At 42.3% G+C, this 21,180-nt stretch overlaps 1 protein-coding gene and 1 pseudogene across 2 annotated transcripts; one reads left to right on the forward strand and one right to left on the reverse strand.

Moving 5' to 3' along the window:
- The first annotated feature begins 5,925 nt into the window (after window positions 1–5,925).
- Window positions 5,926–9,107, forward strand: LOC103626597 (uncharacterized). Its single transcript, XM_020538427.2, has 3 exons — window positions 5,926–6,691; window positions 6,827–6,899; window positions 6,977–9,107. Exons 1-3 carry the CDS (start codon window positions 6,410–6,412, stop codon window positions 7,528–7,530), a joined length of 909 nt encoding a protein of 302 aa, XP_020394016.1. The 5' UTR covers window positions 5,926–6,409; the 3' UTR covers window positions 7,531–9,107.
- Window positions 9,108–16,609: 7,502 nt separating this feature from the next.
- LOC100381497 (uncharacterized) lies at window positions 16,610–20,309 on the reverse strand (annotated as a pseudogene). The gene is made up of 4 exons (NR_174126.1): window positions 19,809–20,309; window positions 19,566–19,690; window positions 17,836–18,000; window positions 16,610–16,649 (listed from the first exon to the last, which is right to left on the reverse strand). The product of NR_174126.1 is annotated as an uncharacterized protein (transcript).
- Window positions 20,310–21,180: the final 871 nt, after the last annotated feature.

Raw genomic sequence — 21,180 nt, forward strand, 5'->3', positions numbered from 1 at the left:
CTTTCCATAGCTTCATAAAACCCTGACAGTGTCGGGTTGACAACTTTCTTCTCGTCAGCCATCAGAATCAAAGGTCGTTGAAATGCCGAAGCTTGAATTTCAATTAAAACTCGGCGAAACAAGTAAGTTTAAAATGACGAGCACAGTGTAAGCAACTGGAATGGCACAAAAAATGATTTCAATGCGGGTCCTATTTATATGCCTAGCGCCCCACGGTTTGGTGGGGCCTGCACGTTAGTGTCATTCGCTATTCTAGCGAAGGGAAGGTGTTTTTTCGGACCTTTGGCTAAAGGCCTTCGTTCACGTTGCAGTCTAAATTTGTTACAAAGAAACAAATTAATACTGCGAGGGGGCTACTGTTGGGGGCCTTCTCCTTCCAAAGGTCCTTAAAAACATAATTAACCATTTGTTTTTAGGAAAAGCTATTACAGGAATCTTCGTCTCCAAGTGTTGGGGGCCTTCTTCTTCCGAAGGTCCTCAAAAACATAATTAACCATTTTTTAGCAAAAGCTATTACAGGAAGCTTCGTCTCGAGGAGATAAACCTCTTTCTTATGGCAAGGGACACACAGGATGAAGATGGATTCAAAGAAAATAAGAGTAAACGCCGAAGCTATTGCCAGACGAGAAAGCTTCGGCTCGCAACGAAGCAGAGGAATGTTGATAATGGCTGAAGGAGAAAAAGACTACTTAGTCCTTTATAATCTGTATTACGATCATGTGTAAACGTTAAGGATATAAATGTACTTTTGCTCGGGCTGCGTCCCGTGCCTATAAATAGATGAACAGTAACATTGTATTGTTCACGCTGGATTGTATTCACTCTCTCGCATCCTCGCCTTCAAGCAAGCCGAAGGTACTAATGTAATATTAACATTGTTGATATTCATACATGCTTTATGGAATGAAGGAGTAAATGAATTATTAAGATATGACTATCATATTTATTCTTTTGTATTCCTATCCCTGTATTGATATGATGAAGGCGTGCCCTTCTTGGCCTTCGTCCGAGAGGCATTATATCCGTAAGGAGTTAATGCTTCGGGGGATGAATGTCCTTAACGTTTAACAATTGTGTTGCCTTGTTCTTGACTCACAGCATTTGAGAACAAGTGACCAACAACGCCCTTAGCTGACTAATTAGAAAAGCTAGTGGAGGACTAACTTACCCGAAAGGGGCAAGGGCAGTAGGGGAGTGGTCAGTGTAGGGAGGTCCTTGGGTTGATTTTGCTGCGATGTTGGTCAGGCGAGGGATCCCTGCATTGGAGCTTCCTAGAAAGTGTAGCGGGTTTTCTAAAGCTAGTGGAACTTTGTAAAGGCATCATAGTATTACCCTGCCTCGCTTCCTTGGTAAAGGTGTATGGTGGTCGCGGTCACTTGGTAGATGGGTAACATGACTTGTGGGTAAAGATGTGCAACCTCTGCAGAGTGTAAAACTGGTATATCAGTCGTGCTCACGGCCATGAGCGGCTCGGACACGTACTCACATGATTAATTTATGGAACTAAATTCAATTTGTCATATGCATTGCATCGCGGGTGTTGTTATCAATTTTGATCTACTACTTATTTGGGATGGAATCTACTTATACTTAGTAACTGCTAATAAAAATTTGACCAACTTTAAAAGCAATGCTCAGCTTTAACCATCCTCTTTGGTAAGCCTTACACTTCACATGAGCTCCCACCTTTGGTGAGTTCATGCACATTATTCCCCACAACTTGTTGAGCGATGAACGTATGTGAGCTCACTCTTGCTGTCTCACACCCCCCACGGGTCAAGAACAGGTACCGCAAGATGAGGCACATGGAGGATGCTGTGACAAGTTTGTGAGAGGTCTAGGCCGTCGTCTCCCAGTCAACTTTGGGTTGCTGGATCATTGTCTCCTTATGATGTAATTATTTATTTATTTTGTACAGAACTCCTATTATATAGTAAAGATGTGACATTCATTTCTATACCACTATTCATCATATGTGTGAGACTTGGTCCTAGCACACCTGGTGATTATGTCCGAGCCCGGGTCTTGGTGCCCCGAAACCCGGGTGTGACAGCCGGGTCTATTACAACCCTTTCCCTCTCTCAATCGGTCACCTAGACCGATCGAGTGCTTCTTCTTAATCACACGGGTCACTAAGACCCTGCAAGGATCACAACACAATTAGGTGTCTCTTGCTAGCTTTACAAAGCACTTGGAAATATTAGAGTGAGAATAAGAAAGCAACCAAGCAACAAGAGCAACAAAATAAACACAAATCATCCTCTCTCAAGTCACTAAGCACATTTGATCACTTGACTTGATTTTGGAGCTTGGAGAGGATTTGATCCTTTGATTGTGTCTTTGGAGTCTATTCTTTTGCTCTAGTATTGAATGAGGAAGTTGGAATGCTTGGATGATTTGAATGGAGGTGGTTGGGGTTGTATTTATAGCCTCCAACCACTTCTTAGTCGTTGCTTCAATTCTGCCGACCGCGGACGGTCCGCGCTCCTGGTCCAGACGGTCCGCCCCTGCACATTAATGGCTGAAATCGCAACGGTCAGCAGTAACGGCTATATCAACGGCTATAGTGCATTTAATGCGTCGTCAGATGTCAGATAAAGCAGTCGCGGACGGTCCGGTCGTGCACCCCAGACGGTCCGCGAGGACGCTAAAAATGCATTTTACCGAACCCGTCACCATCTCGGACGGTGCTCGCTTCTCCTTTGGACGGACCGTAGTGTTGACGTATGTTTTTGCAGAGTTCATGTCCGAGGCTCACCCTAGTGTCGTGGATGGTCCGCCGCAAGGGCCCGGATGGTCCGCGCATAGGTGTTTTTCCAAAAAGCTTATCCTGTCCGGAATAATCTACGGTATTCCGGACAGTCGAATAAGAATAGTTGTGGATGAACTTATTTACTTAATCAACTAGACAAACTAGTTATTACATAAGGTTTGTGATGGTCGTCAAACACCAAAATCAATTATAGGAAATGTTGATGTCATTTCTCTTTCACCCGGCGCATGAACGAAGTTCCGTTCTTCGATACCCACAGACTTTCAAGGACCAAGTATTTATAGAGCTTCTCTACTTGGACCACACACTAGCAGGATAACACCCATTGGGCTTTGGCACACGTCGGCCCAACACTGGCAGGTTTCTTGCTTCCTCTTCTAATTTTGTGTTCCCGCCATCCTTAATAGTCGGTCTGCTGACATTCCCTCCCTCTTCAGCGGCTGCTTGCCCCCAAGCGGCAGAGTTGGGAAATTGACGTTGAAGAGCCACTTCATCTTCCCAGGAATTAAGAGCATCATCACAACCAGACTACTTGATCAATACTTGAGCAACTGGATGTCCACCACAGAGGATTGAATGTCTTTGTAACACCTGAACTGGATACCGAACATAAGCATCCATGGTAGGAAGGGACACACTCAGGGCTTATTCGTTTGGGCCGGGAATAGTCTGGATTGGGAAAGAAACCATATGGATCAAACCCACCTGGTTGAAATCCCGGCCCACACAATAATCGTGTTCGTTTAAGCCCGCCAGGGCCTCAATCCCGGCCCATCCCGCCAGTTTCCACCTCATCCCGGCCTGGAAAAAAACCTCGTCTCGACGGCGTGGAAAGAAACCGCGTCTACAGCACAGAGGCGGCAGCGGCTAGGGCACAGAGAAGGTGGCGGCAACATCTACACTGGCTGACCGGCGCCATTCCGTCGGTGTCCACTTCTCGCCGGTAGTACTCACATCCTCCTCCTCTCCTTTCCATCGCGTGCATCTTTCCATTCGTCGGTGTGCTTTCCGCAGCACTGTTGAGGCTAGCGACGGTTTCGTTGTTTAAGTACACACAGGACGTTTCGTTGTGCTGTCAGGCTGGGCGCTGCCGCCTGCCGCTGTGGGCTGTGGCCTGGCCGAGGAAGCTGTCGCTCAGCCGCACTGGCCGAGCCGCCAAGGGCGCTACCTGCCTTGCCTTGCCTTGCTTGACGATGAGAGAGAGAGAAGAACCGGCCACTGGTGCTGTTCGCCGACCTGAGCGCGCCGTGCGACGCCCTGGTGCTGTTCGCCGGTAGTACTAATCATGTTGTCACCCTAGATTGCTACCTGTAGATCTTTGCATCGATGTGGCCGGCCACTGGAGTACGCCCAAGTGGTAGGCAACTCGTCGATCTGGTTGGGGCCGGAGTAGCTGATGGTGTTCGGATCTGAGAATAATTTGGCATGATAGCACATGTTTGGATCTCTGTTATCTTTAATTAAATATATGGTAGGAATAAAGGCATGATGTGTGTATAATAGTTTTGGGTCTGGCCGGGGAAGACCACGGGTAAACCAAAATGTATGATCGATAATTCGTTATGCTGAAAGGATAATACGTATAAATTATTCGAGCATGCCTAGCTAAGCTAGATGATTGACCACTAACGTATCGAACGGTTTGACAAATAACTGCAACCTTTCTCCTAGTCTCCTCTTTGCAACATGTTGGCAAAAATATTCTATCAAAATAAGGCGAGACGAGTGATTAAAGTTTCATTTTATCTAGATGTATTTCTAACAAAAACCTATTATATTTCTAGATTATCCCTGCACCAGTTCGAGTTGGAGAAGACGAACTTCCACCGTCTTGGGACCCTATACCCTCTCCTTTAGGTACTTGTTATATCCTAAATGTTCTTTATTACATCATGTTCTATTTTTGTTGGTGTTTATTTTATTTTATGAATTTCTTTTTAGTTAGCAATGGATGTTGCACTAAGAGATCACCTTAGACGGAGGAGAGATGAGGAGGATGATGATATGATGCTGTTTTTTTTCCTATGCTACATATATTGGGTTCTAGTTCAAACATAGTAAGGGAGAAGAAGCGAAGGCATACATCAAAATTAAGTGGCGAAGAACATGTTCAGGAGTTGCTTCAAGGTCATTTGAAGAACTGTCGGGTAGCGTTCAGGATGGAGCCTGAAATTTTCAAATCGTTGGCAAGTTATCTTAGAAGGGAGGGGTTGGTTCGTGATACAAGGATTAAGGTCGAGGAAAAGCTAGCATTCTTCTTATACATGCTCAGCCATAATGCCTCGTTTGAAGACCTAATAGAAGAATTTGGGCATAGTGGTGATACATATCATCGTCACATAAAGCATTTCTTTGACCTAGTTGTTCCTACCCTCTCTAAGCAATTCCTGAAGCCACCAAATCCTAATCATGTCCATCAAAAAATTGAAAGGAATCCTAGGTTTTATCCCTACTTCAAGGTGATTACATGGACTATCCTATCATATGTCAATAGTTCTTTTCCTTCCAATGTTTGCAAAATCACATGTAGTTTTTTTTATGCAGAATTGCATTGGCGCAATTGATGGCACTCATGTGCCTATATCGATATCACCAGATAAAGCCGCTCCATTTAGGAATAGGAAGGGAACCCTTACTCAAAATGTAATGGTAGCGTGTGATTTTGATCTCAATGTAACTTTCATATCCACTGGGTGGGAGGGGTCCGCGACGGATGCTAGAGTTCTCAGAGCTGCAATGAACAGTGGCTTTCAAGTGCCCCGGGGAAGTTTTATTTAGTAGATGGCGGTTATGCCAACACACCATCTTTCCTTGCCCCATATCGCGGAGTCAGGTAACATTTGAAGGAGTATGGGGCAGGTCACCGAAGACCACAGAACTACAAGGAGATCTTCAATCATCGCCATGCAGTGTTGAGGAATCATATTGAAAGGGCCTTGGGAGTTATAAAGAAACGCTTCCCCATCCTTAAGGTTGCCACATTTCACAAAATAGAAAACCAAGTGAAGATACCGGTAGCAGCTGCCGTGTTGCACAACATTATTCGGTCTCTCAAAGGAGATGAACAATGGTTAGAAGATCAGGCAGAAAATGTTCAAGGCAATGTTGTTGACCTTCCAGATGGAGATGAAAGCAATGATCAAGGCAGTGAACAAGGCAACAATCTTAGAGACACAATTGCACAACAAATGTGGATTGATTATCAACAACATAGAAGCAATTAGTGATGCATTAGAATATGTTTTAATGTTATTGGGATTGGAATAAGTTCTTAGGAAATGTAGTTTGTACTAGTTATGATGCTTTAATGTTATTCGAATATGCTTTCAGTTATGCTTTAAAAATTATTGTTGTTCACAATTATGCTTTCATGTTCTAATTATGCTCATGTTATAAGTTACCATGCTTGGAAGGGGGTCTCCAAGATTAAACATGCTTGCAAGGGGGTCTCCTAGATTTAACATGCTCTTATCTAAAGGTGCACAAAAGAAAAAAAATCTCCTATAGCTACTGCTTCAAAGACACATGGAGGCTCTCCAAAAGGTATACATGTTGGTTCTTTCTGATTAGTTTTGGTTCTTTCTTATGTTGCTTATGTGTTGATTTGCAGGGAAAACAAGAGCAAATTGGAATTCTATGTTAGAGAAGACCCTTGTTGACTTGTTGCATGAACACAATACACCTGAATATAAGGGTAACAATGGTTGGACACCCGATGCATGGAACAAGATTGCCAAGGAATTTCAAGAGAGGGAAAGATATGCAGGTTTCTCAAAAGTTCAAATCCAAGAAAAGGAAAAGGAGTTAAAGAGAGATTACAGGATGTTGAAAGATGCGAGGAAACAGAGCGGAGTTTCTTGGGATGAGAAAAGGTGTATGATTCAAGCTGATCCACCGATATGGGACAACATAATCAAAGTAAGTTTATTTCCATGTTTCTATAAACTTGAGATCTTTTTGTGTGTTCTCAGTTCTTAGCTTGGCATTTACATTAATATTTAAGTGTTGTTTGTTTTATTTATCTCACATTTAGTTTCTTACTTTATTGTGCAGTCATTTCCAAGGGCTAAAAAATTCCGCAACAAATCTTTTCCTCTGTTTGAAGCTTTGGGAGAGCTACATGATGGTTAGTTTTCATTTTATCAGTAACTAAGTTTATTCACTATGTTGTACTATTTCTTACACTAAAACTTCATTGTATAGGTAATACTGCTGAAGGGACCTACAACTTCACTTCTACTCAACCAAATGGTCCAGATCTCACACAAATTGGGTTTGGAGATGTTCCTATCAATGTAGAAGACCGTGAAGATGTGGGAGACCCTTTGGCAGATCACAGACAAAATGAAGTAGAAGACAGAGTGTATGAAGTTGAAGGAGTTGATGTAAATGCTGATAGGCATGATGAAAGGTCAAAAAGGACTTCTGCTATTTCAAGGAATGAAGAAGGAAAAGAACCAAAGAGGCCGAAGAAGAGTTCCAACATAGAAGTATTGATGGAGAGGTACCTAGACATTAGAAGCAAACAAGCTGAAGATGAAGCGACACAATTGGCAAGAGAAAGGGAGGCAAGAGGAGGTGATGATTTCTCAATTAAGAATTGCATAGCAGTTCTAAATACATTGGAAGTCACAAAAGAGGAGAAGGTCAAAGCATATAAGGTGTTCAAGGATCCTGACAATCGACAGATATTCTTGAGTGCATGCAATGATGATAGAGAGGCTGCATTGATGTGGTTGAGGGATGAGATGGCTTAGCAGGTATACCTAAGGTTAACTACATATTTTAACTTGGTTTTGCATACCTTTCATTATTAAGAGGCCATGTATGCTATTATCAACGTCTTAGATTCTTAGGATCAGTACAGTAGTAATCCTTTGGTCATTTTGCCTAACTTGTTGTCCTAGTAAAAAGTAGCTACATTAATTAATGATACAAATATCCGGTTATTCCTATCCAATTCCAACATTTTCAGCTACCCCAGCAATTTGATGTTGGATATTTGACAGTTTTTTCAGCTACATTAACTAATGATTGCAGACTATGTTGCTGACAGTTTTTGCCTTTAACCTGCAATGTATAGACTCTTACATATGATTCTTGCATTTGATTTACTATCAATCGCTTTAACCTGCAATGTATAGACTCTTACATAACTTCCTGTAATACTATCAATCGCTTCTGTTCAGTCTGAAACAACTGAGGAATAAGATGTGCAACTGCCAAACATGGTTTTTGGTTTGTTATCTGCTTAATCTTTATTTTGCCAACTGCCAAATAAGATGATCTATTATCTGCTTAATCTTTATTTACCTTTCTTATTGCTTACTATTCTGATGGATTATCTATCTCACTGTACTTATGCAAGACTCACAAGGTTTTTGGTTTGTCCATCTTGCTCTAAGAGAGATATTTTGTTTGTCATCAGGGGTATACTAGCAGAAATCAACATATTTTCTGATCATGCAATAGTTGAGGTGAGTACATCTATGGATGTTTAATCCTTTTTCAGCTCGTAGATATACAAAGAGCAACTGCATTTGTTTTCTTCAAGGATTTTTATACTTTGTTTGCAAAAATTTTCATTACAGAAGCAGATACATTGGTGTATTATTGCAGCTGTTCATCAGTGAACCTGTAATTTATTACTCGAATGCTATCAGTTCTTGTATCTGATGCCTTGTCATGTACTAAAACCTATAATAATGGTGCTTCCATGCGACTACTGAAGGACATCACTTGTCTGCTCTTGTGTGAACAGAGGATAGTTTATGCCGTTGATAAAATTGTATGCGTGAACAGAAGCATATTTGCAACTTCATGACTTGCATGCTTTCATAAACATTGTTATGTATGTATCCGTTGATGGAGTTTCCGTATTGCACAACATCTGCATCTCGCCTCCCAATAGCGAGGGTCCCTGCAGCATTTACACCCGATGCATCTTGTAAGAGCTCAGTTATACATGTTAGGGATTAACCGAATAGGCTTTTTTAGACAGGGGTTAGACCAAGGAGGAATTAAACCCCAAGGGGGTTGAGTGAAAGGGAGGGATCCACTCAATCCCTCCTTGGATTAGATCCACTTGGGGAATTAAAATCTTGGAACCGAACATAGCCTCACTGGGCAAGAAGACTTGACTGACTGCTTCAATTGAGATACATGGGAGACTAGGTGTACAGAAGCAGTTGCTGGTAGTTTGAGCTTGTAGGCAACAGTACCAATGTGTTGTAACACTTCAAAAGGCCCAAAATACTTGTATGCAAGCTTATGGTTTGCCCTGGTAGCTACTGAGGTCTGAATATAAGGTTGAAGTCGAAGGTAAACCATGTCACCCACTTGAAAAGTCCTGTCAGACCTATGTTTATCAACTTGATATTTCATCCTTTGTTGTGCTCTGAGAAGATTTTGCTTGATCACCCGAAGCATTAACTCCCTTTGTGACAACCAAGACTTGAGATCAACATGTGACACAGAGTCATCTACCGAAAGACCAAAATGGCAGGGCATACGACCATATAGTACTTCGAAGGGTGTGTTGCGCAATGAAGAGTGGAAGGAAGAATTGTACCAATATTCAGCTACCGACAACCAAGAAGACCATTTTGAAGGACACGACCGAACAAAACAGCACAAATGCGTCTCTAAGCACTGATTAACGCGCTTAGGGTCTGTTTGGTTGGGCTGTGGCTGTGAAAAAAGTTGTTGTGGGCTGTGAGCTGTGGAAAAAGCTGCTGTAGACTGTAAGCTGTTAAAAAGCTAAAAACCGTTTGGTGGAAACCACTAAAAGTCGTTAAAAAATCTTCGATATATGTTTTCACAGTTCCATCCGAAAAGCCACTAAAAGCAGGTCCAGAGGTGCTTTCAGATTTGCACTACGAAAAAGTCGGCTTTTAGAAAAAGCTGCTTCCTGGATCTAGCCCTTTGGTTGGCTTTTGACTTTTAGGGGCACAAAAGCAAAAGCCAAAAGTCAAACCAAACACACCCTTAGTTTGACCATCCGTTTGTGGATGGTAAGACGAACTCATGAGTAACGGAGTTCCTGACAGTTTGAACAGCTCTTGCCAAAAATGACTGGTAAACACTGTCCCTATCAGACATTATAGAATCAGGTATACCATGAAGTCTATAGGCTTGTGACATGAATACCTGAGCAACCTTGAGGGCTGGATGGTGTAATGGTATAAAGTGTGCACACTTGGACAATCGATCCACTACCATAAGAATGGTGTTGTAAGATGCAGACCCAGGCAAGCCATCTATGAAGTCAAGAGAAATGCTTTGCCAGGCTAGAGTTGGCACACAAAGAGGCTGCAAAAGTCCAGGATAATGACCTCTATCTGGTTTAGCTTGATGACAAACTGTACATGTGTACACATACTCTTTGATCAACCTTTTCATATGAGGCCAATAAAATAGATGCTTCACACGTTTGTATGTAACTGGAAATCTAGAGTGCCCCCAAAGCACTAGAATGTAGTGCAGCTAGCACCTTGGTCTGTAGTGTTGAATTACTGCCCAACCATAGTCTCCCTTTGTATCTGATCAGCCCATCTTGAAGACACTAAGGTGAACATTTAGCCATGGCAAGTGAAGTGAGCAATTTGGACGCTTCTAGATCATCCTGGTATCCAGACGCGACTTCCTGTAACCAAGCAGGAACAATAGAAGACAATGCAAATAGGTGGCCTTCAGGGTGTGGCCTGCGAGACAATGCGTCATTAACATTGTTCTCCACCCCTTTCTTATAAATGATAGGATATTGGAGCCCTAAAAGCTTAGTAAAAACCTTCTGTTGCCAGGGAGTGTGCAGCCTGTGTGCATCTAAATGAGAGAGGCTACGATGATCAGTGTAAATATAAAATTTAGCATGTAACAAGTAAGCTCTCCAATGTTCAACTGCAAACAATATTGCCATGTATTCCTTCTCATACGCTGACAGTCCCAAAATTTTAACGCCAATGGCCTTGCTCACAAAGGCTAAAGGGTGACCCTCTTGTTGCAAGTCTGCTCCAATTCCCAAACCTGAAGCATCAATCTCTATAGAAAAAGGTTTGTGGAAATCAGGAAGAGCAAGCACAGGTGCAGTGGACAATGCTGTTTTGAGAGCTTGGAAAGCATCATCATGAACTGTAGTCCATACGAAAACAGTATGCTTCTTTAGCATATTGGTAAGTGGTTTAGCAAGGATACCAAAGTTTTTGACAAACTTGCGGTAGTACCCAACAAGACCTAGAAATCCTCTCAATTCTCTAGCATTAGTGGGCACAGGCCATGAAGAAACAATAGAAACTTTGGATGGATCAGTGGATACTCCATTTTTGCTAATAACATGGCCTAAGTAAGAAATCTCTTGTTGTGCAAAAGAACATTTGGACAGCTTCACCTGCCAGTGGTCAGTAGACAGCAGGTGTAGCACTTGCTCCAAATGGGATAAATATGTTTCCCCATGTTGGGCTGTAAACCAAGATATCATCAAAGAAGACCAAAGCACATTTGCGAAGTAAAGGGGCCAGAGTTTTGTTCATTGCTCCTTGAAAGGTGGCTAGAGCACATGTGAGACCAAATGCCATCACCGTGAATTCAAACTGACCGTGATGCGTTTGAAAACCAATTTTATGTTGATCTTGAGGAGCCATTCTAATTTGGTGGAAACCCGCACACAAGTCTAATGTAGAAAACCATGCTGATCCATGTAATTCATCGAGAAATTAATCAATAATCGGGACTGGAAACCTGGTCTTGACAGTAAGAGCATTGAGATGCTTGTAGTCCACATAGAAACGATATGTATTGTCCTTTTTCTTTATCAGAATCACTGATGAAGAATATTCACTGTGACTGTGCTGGATAATACTAGAAGCCAGCATCTCATCCACTTGGCGCTCAATTTATGTCTTAAGGGCAGGTGCATAACGATATGGTCTCATATGAAAAGGTTGTGCTCCTGGTAATAAGTCAATATGATGATCACAATCCCTAGAAGGAGGCAAACTAGCAGGCAATTCAAATACAGACTGAAATCTGCATGACTGCATATCAGCCGTTGCACATCACTGATTAAGGAATCAAAGATAGTCTGATCTTTAGCAGTCAATTCAATGAGTTGGGAACATTCTACAACTGAACATTGTCCTCTTGAAGACTGCAATCCCCACATTTTGACTTTGGTACCCGCATAAGGAATCACCACCCACTTTTCCACCCAATGGACCATCATAGGGCTATGTTTCTCCAACCAGTCCATGCCTATGATGAGATCATAAGTGTTGACGCCTTTTCGGAGCGCCAAACACTCAGCAAGAACCGTGGCGGTGCTCTCTGGTCAGGCGCGGACGGTCCGCGGCCTGGGGCCGGATGGTCCGCGACCTGGCGTAGGGGCAAAGGTCCTCTGCCTGACGGCCGGACGGTCCGCGCGTACGCAGGGGCGGCGGAAGTCGCCGGCGGCAGCCTGGATCTCGCTCCCGGGAGGGACCCCGTCGGGGAGGAGAGATCCTAGGTGATGTCTAGGCTCGGCAGGCCGACCTAGACTCTTCTAATCGGCGTAGAGTCGAAGAGAAGCGAGAGTTTGGAGATCGAGAGGCTAAACCTAAACTAGACTAGAACTACTCCTAGGACAAAATGCGAAATAGAAGTTGTATTGATTCGATTGATGATGATTACAAATCGGCCGTAGACCTCTCTATTCATAGAGGAGGGGGGCTGGACCCTTTACCACCAAAACTCCGAGCAAATCCCGCGATTTTCGCCAACAAACGCAGCGAAAAACTCGGAACCCTAATCTGTTCTGCGTGTGCGCGGACCGTCCGGCCTCAGGGCCGGACTGTCCGCACCTCAATTTGGCGCCCAACATATGCCCCTGCCTTTTGGTGGAGCTGAGCAAACCAAAAGCAAATAACTCGATGTGATTACATCGGTTCTCTTAGGCATCTTGCCACATACTAGGATGGTACTGCTTAAGGAAACACTCATTCAAGGCTTTGGGTAAATCTTTGCCTTGTAATGTTTGCAATAAATAGGCGTTACCAGACATTACCTGTTTTACTTTATATGGACCCTTCCAGCTTGGCGACCATTTACCAAACTTTCGGTCTTTACTCCTTAGAGGCAGGATGGTCTTCCACACCAGGTCTCCTACTTGAAATGACTTTGCTTTGACCTTCTTGTTGTAGGCCCTGGCTACTTTGATCTTGTCCTTTTCTATTGCTCCCAAAGCTATCACCCTCTTGTCGGTCACCTCATCAATATTATCCATCATTGAATTATAATAATCCATGACGGTTAGATCATTTTGTCTGGCGAACCTGACAGCATTCAAACTCATTTCCACAGGCAACACTGCTTCCTGCCCATAGACAAGCTCAAAAGGAGACACTTTAGTAGCACTATGTTTAGATATTCTATGAGCCCATAAAGCTTCGGACAAAATCTTATGCCAATGCTTAGGATTATCAGATATCTTCTTTTTTATCAAGTTGATCAATGTCCTATTACTAGACTCGGCATGTCCATTGGCCTGAGCATAGTATGGAGATGAATTAAGCAACTTAATTCTATATAATTCAGCAAATTCACGTACCTCCTTTGACATAAAAGAAGTCCCTTGATCTGTTGTCAAGGTCTGGGGAATGCCGAATCTATGAATAATATGCTTAATTATGAACTCAATTACCTCCTTGTGTGTCATGTTCTTCAGAGCAACGGCTTCAGTCCATTTGGTAAAGTAGTCAGTGGCAACTAACATGAATTGATGCCCTTTTGATGATGAAGGATGAATTTCTCCAATAAAGTCTAATCCCTATCCTCTGAAAGGCCAAGGCTTGATGATAGGATGCAATTCGGCTGCAGGGACCAACTGTAGGTCGCCGAATTTTTGACACACCTGGCAACCCTTGTAGTACTTGAAACAATCAGCTATCATATTATGCCAATAAAAACCAGACCTTCGCAACAACCACTTCATCTTTAGAGTCGATTGATGGGTACCACAAATTCCTTCATATACTTCGGCCATGGATAATATAGAATCATCTGGGCCCAAGCACTTAAGCAGGACGTCGTTGACTGTTTGGCGGTATAGTTCATCACTCATCAAAACATACTTGAAAGTTGTACGCCGAATGTTCTTATCTGTCCTAACATTGGGATTTCTTAAATAACTAGTTATGGGCGTTCTCCAATCTCCTGCATCGGCTTCATTATCAGCCGAATCGATTAGGAGAACTTCCCTGGTAACCGCGGACGGTCCGGCGTCATCACGCGGACGGTCCGCGACCTGGGGATTTGGCCCTGCACTAGTTATCAGATTTTCAGTATTGTGAAATTTCCCTCTCTTTATCCGATAACCTGATGCATCTTGTGCCAAATCGTTAGCTCTATGATTCTCAACTCTAGAGATATGCCGAATACTGAATTCGTCAAAAGAATGGATTATGCTCCAACATTTTTCAAGGTAACTATTTAGAGTACCATCAAAACATTGATATTCTTCTAACACCTGTTGGACGACTAGCTGAAAATCACCAAATGCCTTTACATGTTTTACTCCCATACAATTTAAAAGTTCTAAACCGAACAAAAGGACTTCATATTCGGCTTGATTGTTAGTGCAATAAGTTTTCAATCGACTAGAGAAGTCAAAGGAGACATTACTTGGCGAAACAAGCACAATGCCAATCCCTTGCCCTTCATTGCAAACCGATCCATCAAAATATAAAGTCCAAGGAGTAATAGTGAGGTATGACATGTCTAGTTTATGAATATCATTAATCCGATGTTCTACAATGAAATCCGCTACAACTTGGCCTTTCATAGATTTCAATGGTTCATAGGCCAAGTCATATTCTATAAGTGCATAAGCCCACTTACCAATTCTACCACTCATAATTGGGTTATGCAACATGTATTTGATCACATCGGTTTGACCAGAAACAGTGCAATGACTAGACAGTAAATAACATCTACATTTGGTGCATGCAAAAAACAAGCATAAGCATAACTTCTTAATAAAAGTGTACCTTGTTTCAGCATCCACCAATCTTCGGCTTAGATATGTCACCACATGCTCCTTCCCCTCAGTTTCTTGTGTCAGAACAGCCCCAATGACCCTATCTTCAGCGGCAATGTATAATCGGAATGGTACTCCTACTCGTGGTGCTTTTAATACGGGAGCCGAAGATAAGTATTTTTTGATGAGATCAAATGCTTCTTGCTGTTCTGCCCCCAAGCGAATTCGACATCATTCCTAAGCCGAAGAATAGGGGTGAACGCATCAATCTTCCCGGCTAAGTTAGAAATAAACCTTCGTAAATAATTCACCTTGCCGAGAAACTTCTGTATCTCAACCTTACAGGTCGGAGGTCCCACATTCCGAATAGACTTGATTCGGTCAGGGTCTATCTCTATACCATGTTCATGGATGACAAATCCTAAAAACTTACCAGCCGATACTCCAAAAGCATATTTACGTGGGTTCATTTTTAAACCATACCGACGCATTTTATCAAAGGCTTTGCGCAAATCAGCTATATGAGAACTAAACTCAGTCGATTTGACTACAATATCATCAATGTAAACTTCCACAGTGTTTCCTAACAATTCATGGAAGATCAAATTCATAGCTCTCTGATAAGTAGCACCAGCATTTTTCAGACCAAATGTCATGACAACCCACTCAAATAAATCAATGAAGCCTGGACATATAAAGGTCGTTTTAGACGCATCTTCTTCGGCCATGAAAATCTGATTATATCCGGCATTACCATCAAGGAAGCTAATAATTCTATTTCCTGATGCATTATTGATTAATGTGTCGGCTATGGGCATTGGATATTCATCTTTAGGAGTTGCTCTATTTAAATTGCGAAAATCAATGCATACTCTAAGTTTATCTGACTCCTTCTCCATCGGCACAATATTGGAGACCCACTCTGCGTATCTGCAAGGTCTGATAAAATCAGCTTCTAGCAACCGGTGGATTTCATCCTTGATGCGTGGGAGAAGATCTGGACGAAATGTTCTAGCTCTCTACTTGAAAGGTCTGAAACCAGATTTAATAGGCAGTCGATGCTCTATGATCTCTCGGCTTAATCCAGGCATCTCAGTATAATTCCAAGCAAAGCAATCTGAATATTCCTTCAATAGACCGATCATCTCATCTCTAGGATCGGTCTCCAGGGTCTTGTTTACAAAAGTCGGCCTTGGAGTTATACCATCTCCTATGTCAATCTCCTCCAAAGGATCGGCCGATGTAAACCCCTGTCCTAGTTTATCAAGATCTCTGAATTCCTCTATCATGTTCCCCACAGAGGAATTGGATGATCTTTGTGTGACGACGGACTTTCTAGTCTCGGGGACCAGATCATCCGTAATAATGTCTTTTCGCTGCGATAGATGTTCGGTCTTAAAGTCCGAACCCTTTTGTGAAAGACCAGGCTGTCGCAGAACCTCCCAAGTTATCGGGCCCACATGCACCTGTCCTTGTCTCAAAGACCTCAGACAGCTATGCATGTGCACCAAACAACTTAACAGGATCTGTCCGAGTGCCCCGAGGACCCCGAATAAACGACTTACCGCCAAGATCGCAAGATTAAGTAAACACAAATCACACACCATCATTTGCAGCGGAAATAAATTCTTTATTGCAAAATGATTACATGTTACAATAAGTTTACATTATACAATTATCGGAGTGATTACAAAAGAAAGTGATTCAAAAGAATTATAATTTAAAATGTATAAAATATTTATAGTTTTTAAAATACATGCTAACTTAAGTGACAATCCTCAATAAAGAAGCTAAAGATGGGATATACTTATATAAGAAGGCCGAGCCCACCGGCACTTAGCACCATCCACAACAGAACAAAATTTCAACCTGAAAAACAACAGGGAATAAAACCCTGAGTACGCAATTACTCAGCAAGACTTACCCGACTAAAGAAAAGACTCCCAAGGGTATGTTGGTTTGTCGGGAATTAAGGTAAAGCTTATCGAATTTCAAAGACACGTTTTCGCAGAAAAGCTTACTAGTAGTGGATCCTTATGCCAAACTTTTACTTCACAAATTAAGTATTTTTCCTGAATTTAGATTTGCCTAATCTAGAGCATTCACTTGTCCTACACTAGCTTCATTTTAGCAGCTTTAGTTTCACTTGTTATCTACGATGCAGGGCAGTGATCCAGTCTTCATATCCGAGAAGTAACGGCGATCCGAATCGATTAATACTCAGCTGAGGATCTCCAACCACACGATATATGTAGCACTTAACCCTTGCATATGTCAACTCGCCCACGGGTTTCTCAAGACCAGAACGGGTTCACGCGACCCGAGAGCACAGCACTCCACCATCCAGCCATTGGCCTGGTTGGTACACGTTACTCTCGCCATGGTGCCCGCCATGTTTCTGAGAGTACAGCACCCCACCTTCCAGCCGTTGGCCTAGTTGGTACACGTTACTCTCGCCATGGTGCCCGCCATGTTTCCGAGAGTACAGCACCCCACCTTCCAGTCTCTTGCCACGGAGGGTACAAGCTACTCTCGCCATCTCTCCACTCCCAGTGCGTGCGAGCTGTTCTGGTATTGGTCCGACCGAGGCAAAGCTTACCCATGATGAGGCATGTGGCCAGTTAAAGGGTCCTAGATCAGCAGGCCAACAATCAGAACTGTCCTTAAGCGACACAGACGGGCGACCTTTCCTGCTCAACGTCTAGTCTCATCTTATTATTTAACACCCAAACCATGTACCTGACAGAGGTACCATACTTGAATGATGAATTCATCACTGCAGATGATGCGCTCACCATTACAAGTCCTTTTTCATAAAACAAACCCATACCCAGTGTCACACATCATTCTTTTAAAAAGAAACAAGTTTTAATTCTCTAGGCAGGGCTAAGCCTCATTAGTTCTTTTTGTAAAACAGGTATCAAGGAGGATAATCAAATTCCAAGGAATGGCAATGCATCAACTGTTTCATCACTCAACTCCTATCACCTAATGCAGCATATAAGTGATAAAAGTTTTAAAACAACAAGGAGGTGGCAAATGCACCGGGGCTTGCCTGAAATAAACACTATGTTAGTGTTGTTAGATGAAGGCCACTTGACGATCAACTTTCGTTTTGACATCCGCTTAGTCCATCCATCTTCAGGCTCATTGGCCGACATCGTCTTGTGGGTTGTTTTGATCCACACCCTTCGCTTCGCACGATTTTCAGCTAGCGTACCTAATTAGATGTACAATGCACATGTATAAACATAAGGAAGAATAACACAACATATTACACACAATAAAGAATTAAGCACAATGACGAGGCGCTGCAACACTTGTGAGAAAATACTAGATGCCAACAAATGACTAAGTACAACAAGGACGGCCATGGGTTCTAACCCAAACATCGAGAAACTTTAAACGAATACAAGTCCTATCGTACTTAGGTAGAGTATAATACAAAAGATTCATCCGATTAAATTCACTATAACTAGCTTCTAGGACTAACATATGGAGAGAAGCAAACTAACACATTTAACATAATTAACCTAAACAGACTTATCAGTTAATTATTGAAATGCTACATTTATTTCTCGCATTATTATTGATACCACACATCGCTCGTGCAGAACTAATTTAGTTTTTACTTCATATTACTAATTTCACCATACTTACACAAATCTGAATAGTCGCAACTCATTTACATTCACCAAAGTATTTACCTCCTCCTTAATTCAATCAAGTCTAAAGCAAACATTTAGAAAGAATGAACTGACCATATATAACAAAGAATTTGGATAAACACTTCACATGCAACAAATTTTCATCAATCAAGGATCAAGGATTGACTAATCCTTCCCAGGCAAACAAAAATGACACCAAGGAATCAGTTTAACACATGCAGATTTTCTAGACAGCAGCACAGTGGTTAACTGTTTTATTCATAACTTACACAATATTCATCCAAAAATAGTAAACTAAGACTTTTTGAAAAGATTATAAAGTCTTCTACAATTTTGGTATTATCATCACAGTGAGATTTGACATATAGAAATATCAAACAGTACTAAACGCAATTTCTGTTCAGATTTGGACAGAATTCGACTACTCGCTTCAAAAATCCATAACCGGAGTTTCAGAAATCCAAATCAGGTGATCCTAGACTTTTTAGAAAGCTAGTAGAATTGTCTACAATTTATTTGTAAACATCTCAGGGTGATTCAATGTGTATCGAAGTCAGTTAATACAAACAAACATTGCTGTCCAGATTTGGACAGATTCAGACATCACATTTCAAACAGCCATAACCTGACTTCTAGATCACCAAAAAGGGTGATCCAAATTTTGTTGGGAGGCTTAAGAAAAGTACTAAAATTCTTCTATAATTACTAAAGACTGGTTCTCATTTTAACTTAGCCAAAAAATGCAATTTTCGAAACCTGTCCAGAATTGGGACAGATTCTGAAACTGGACTTGGAAAAATCATAACTCCTAAACTACTAGTCCTATGGTTATGAAATTTTAGCACAAGTAAGATGAAGAGGTTAGCTACAACTTTTCTATATAACACTTTCACAGAAAACATGATTTACTTCACTCAATTAGTTGCACAATCAAAACTGTACGTGCAGGTTTGGACAGCAATACCGTCATCACTTATTTTAACCATAACCATGAATACAATCATGTCACTATCCACGAAGAGGTATCACCACTAACTCATGATGCATATATATTCACCAAACACATCTATTCAATTCATCTAACAATTCAATCAATACTAATAATGAATTAGCTTACCAACACTAAATAGACTCAGATTTCGCAAGAGCAACAAGGATCTTCGGTTCATCCATTCCATCAAACACCTAGAGCGCGTCGAACTGAAACACGGTTTCTTCTCCATTGATTTTCCCTAGAACTCTCTTCCAATCTCACACATAAACACATAGAGTTTCACAAGCGTCATGACATGGACAACAAACTGAAATCAAAATACAACACGCAAGGTCTAGGGAAACAATAAAAAGATTCGGAGCTCACCACTTGACGAAAGGGAGGGGGCTGGCGCTTGGGCTTTCATTCATGGAGAACAAAAGAAAAAGGGGAAGCTGCTGCTGCAGAATTAGAGGAGGGCTACTGCTCCACGGAAGAACAGAGAGGAGGCTGGGCACAGAGGGAGGGCGAGCAGGGGAAGGAGGTGCCATGGCTGCTGGCGTGGGGAGAAACCAGGGAGCAGAGAGGGGCTGGGCGAGCTCAGTTTGGGGAGGAAGATGAGGGAGGGGCGGCCATGGAAACCTAGGGCAGTGGAGGGAGCTCACCATGGAAGAAGCTGCAGACGGCCATGGGAAGGAAGCACGGCGTGCTTGCAGCTGACATGGGGAGGGACTCGGCTGGTGCAGCGGCCATGGAGGCGAGGAGATGGCTGGGCGAGCAGGGAGGGCGCGGCTGGCGAGCTGGAGCCGGGGAGAAACCAGAGCAAGGACAGCCGGCGTGGAGGCTAAGGCCGTCGGCCTGGGAAGAAGATGGCGTGTAGGAGTTTGGTTGGGACGTGGCTGATAAGCTTTGCATCCTGGGCATGCTGCGTATGGCTGAGTGGATGAGCTACGGTGGTTTCCAGGGAACAAACGTGTCTGATGCTCAGAACAATAAAGGGTGTGGTGGTTGAGGTTAAAATCGAAGAAATATCTTCATTCTCTTTTCCTCCACCAAGCAATATCTAATTTACTCCACGATTCTTATTTTTGCACACCAACTAATCCTAGATTTAAATCTTAAGACTATGGCACAACTCGATTTGAATTTAAACTACCAAAGTTTTGAATAGTTAGTATTTGTCTAAATTTTAAATCCAAACATACGCTAGTCTGAGTTAATGTGGCACGAGCCACAAAAACCTAACATAAGTTCTTGCGTTACGATTTAGACGAAAAACAAATAGACCGGATTAAAACGAAATTTAGGCTACACATAATAAATTTTCATAGCTACTGAAACAGATTAATTATGAATACTGGGTCCTGGCAGTAATTATCTCAGCCCTATTTAATTTTGCATCAATATTGTTATCGTCGAGTTCTAATAATATTTGCTTGGGCCAAAATCGCAAGAGTGAGTCGAGATTCCAAATTCATGTTCTCTTAATCCTTAAATTTTGAATAGACACCAGACTCGACATATCGCGAAATAAATACGCGAGATCGATGTGGCATCGAAATTGTGATCCTTTCGGAAGCGATGTCACGCATCGTTCACGGGGCGAGAGGTTGGGCGCTGTCCAGACGCCGGTTAGCACCCGCCACACGCGTCACGATGTCAGGCCACAGAGAGACACGTGCAACGCAAGCGTGAAAGAATTTCAAATGCAGTTTAAGAAACTAGATCCGATTTCCAGAATTAAAGTTTGGGCAAGACG

The sequence above is a fragment of the Zea mays genome, chromosome 5 (assembly GCF_902167145.1).
Source record: "Zea mays cultivar B73 chromosome 5, Zm-B73-REFERENCE-NAM-5.0, whole genome shotgun sequence".
Lineage (NCBI taxonomy): Eukaryota > Viridiplantae > Streptophyta > Magnoliopsida > Poales > Poaceae > Zea > Zea mays.

Coding starts and splice junctions, on each gene's coding strand:
- LOC103626597 (XM_020538427.2), top strand. CDS start 6,410: ATGTTAGAGAAGACCCTTGTTGACTTGTTGCATGAACACAATACACCT. Junction 6,692..6,826: donor TATGGGACAACATAATCAAA/GTAAGTTTATTT, acceptor TTTATTGTGCAG/TCATTTCCAAGGGCTAAAAA. Junction 6,900..6,976: donor TTTGGGAGAGCTACATGATG/GTTAGTTTTCAT, acceptor TTCATTGTATAG/GTAATACTGCTGAAGGGACC.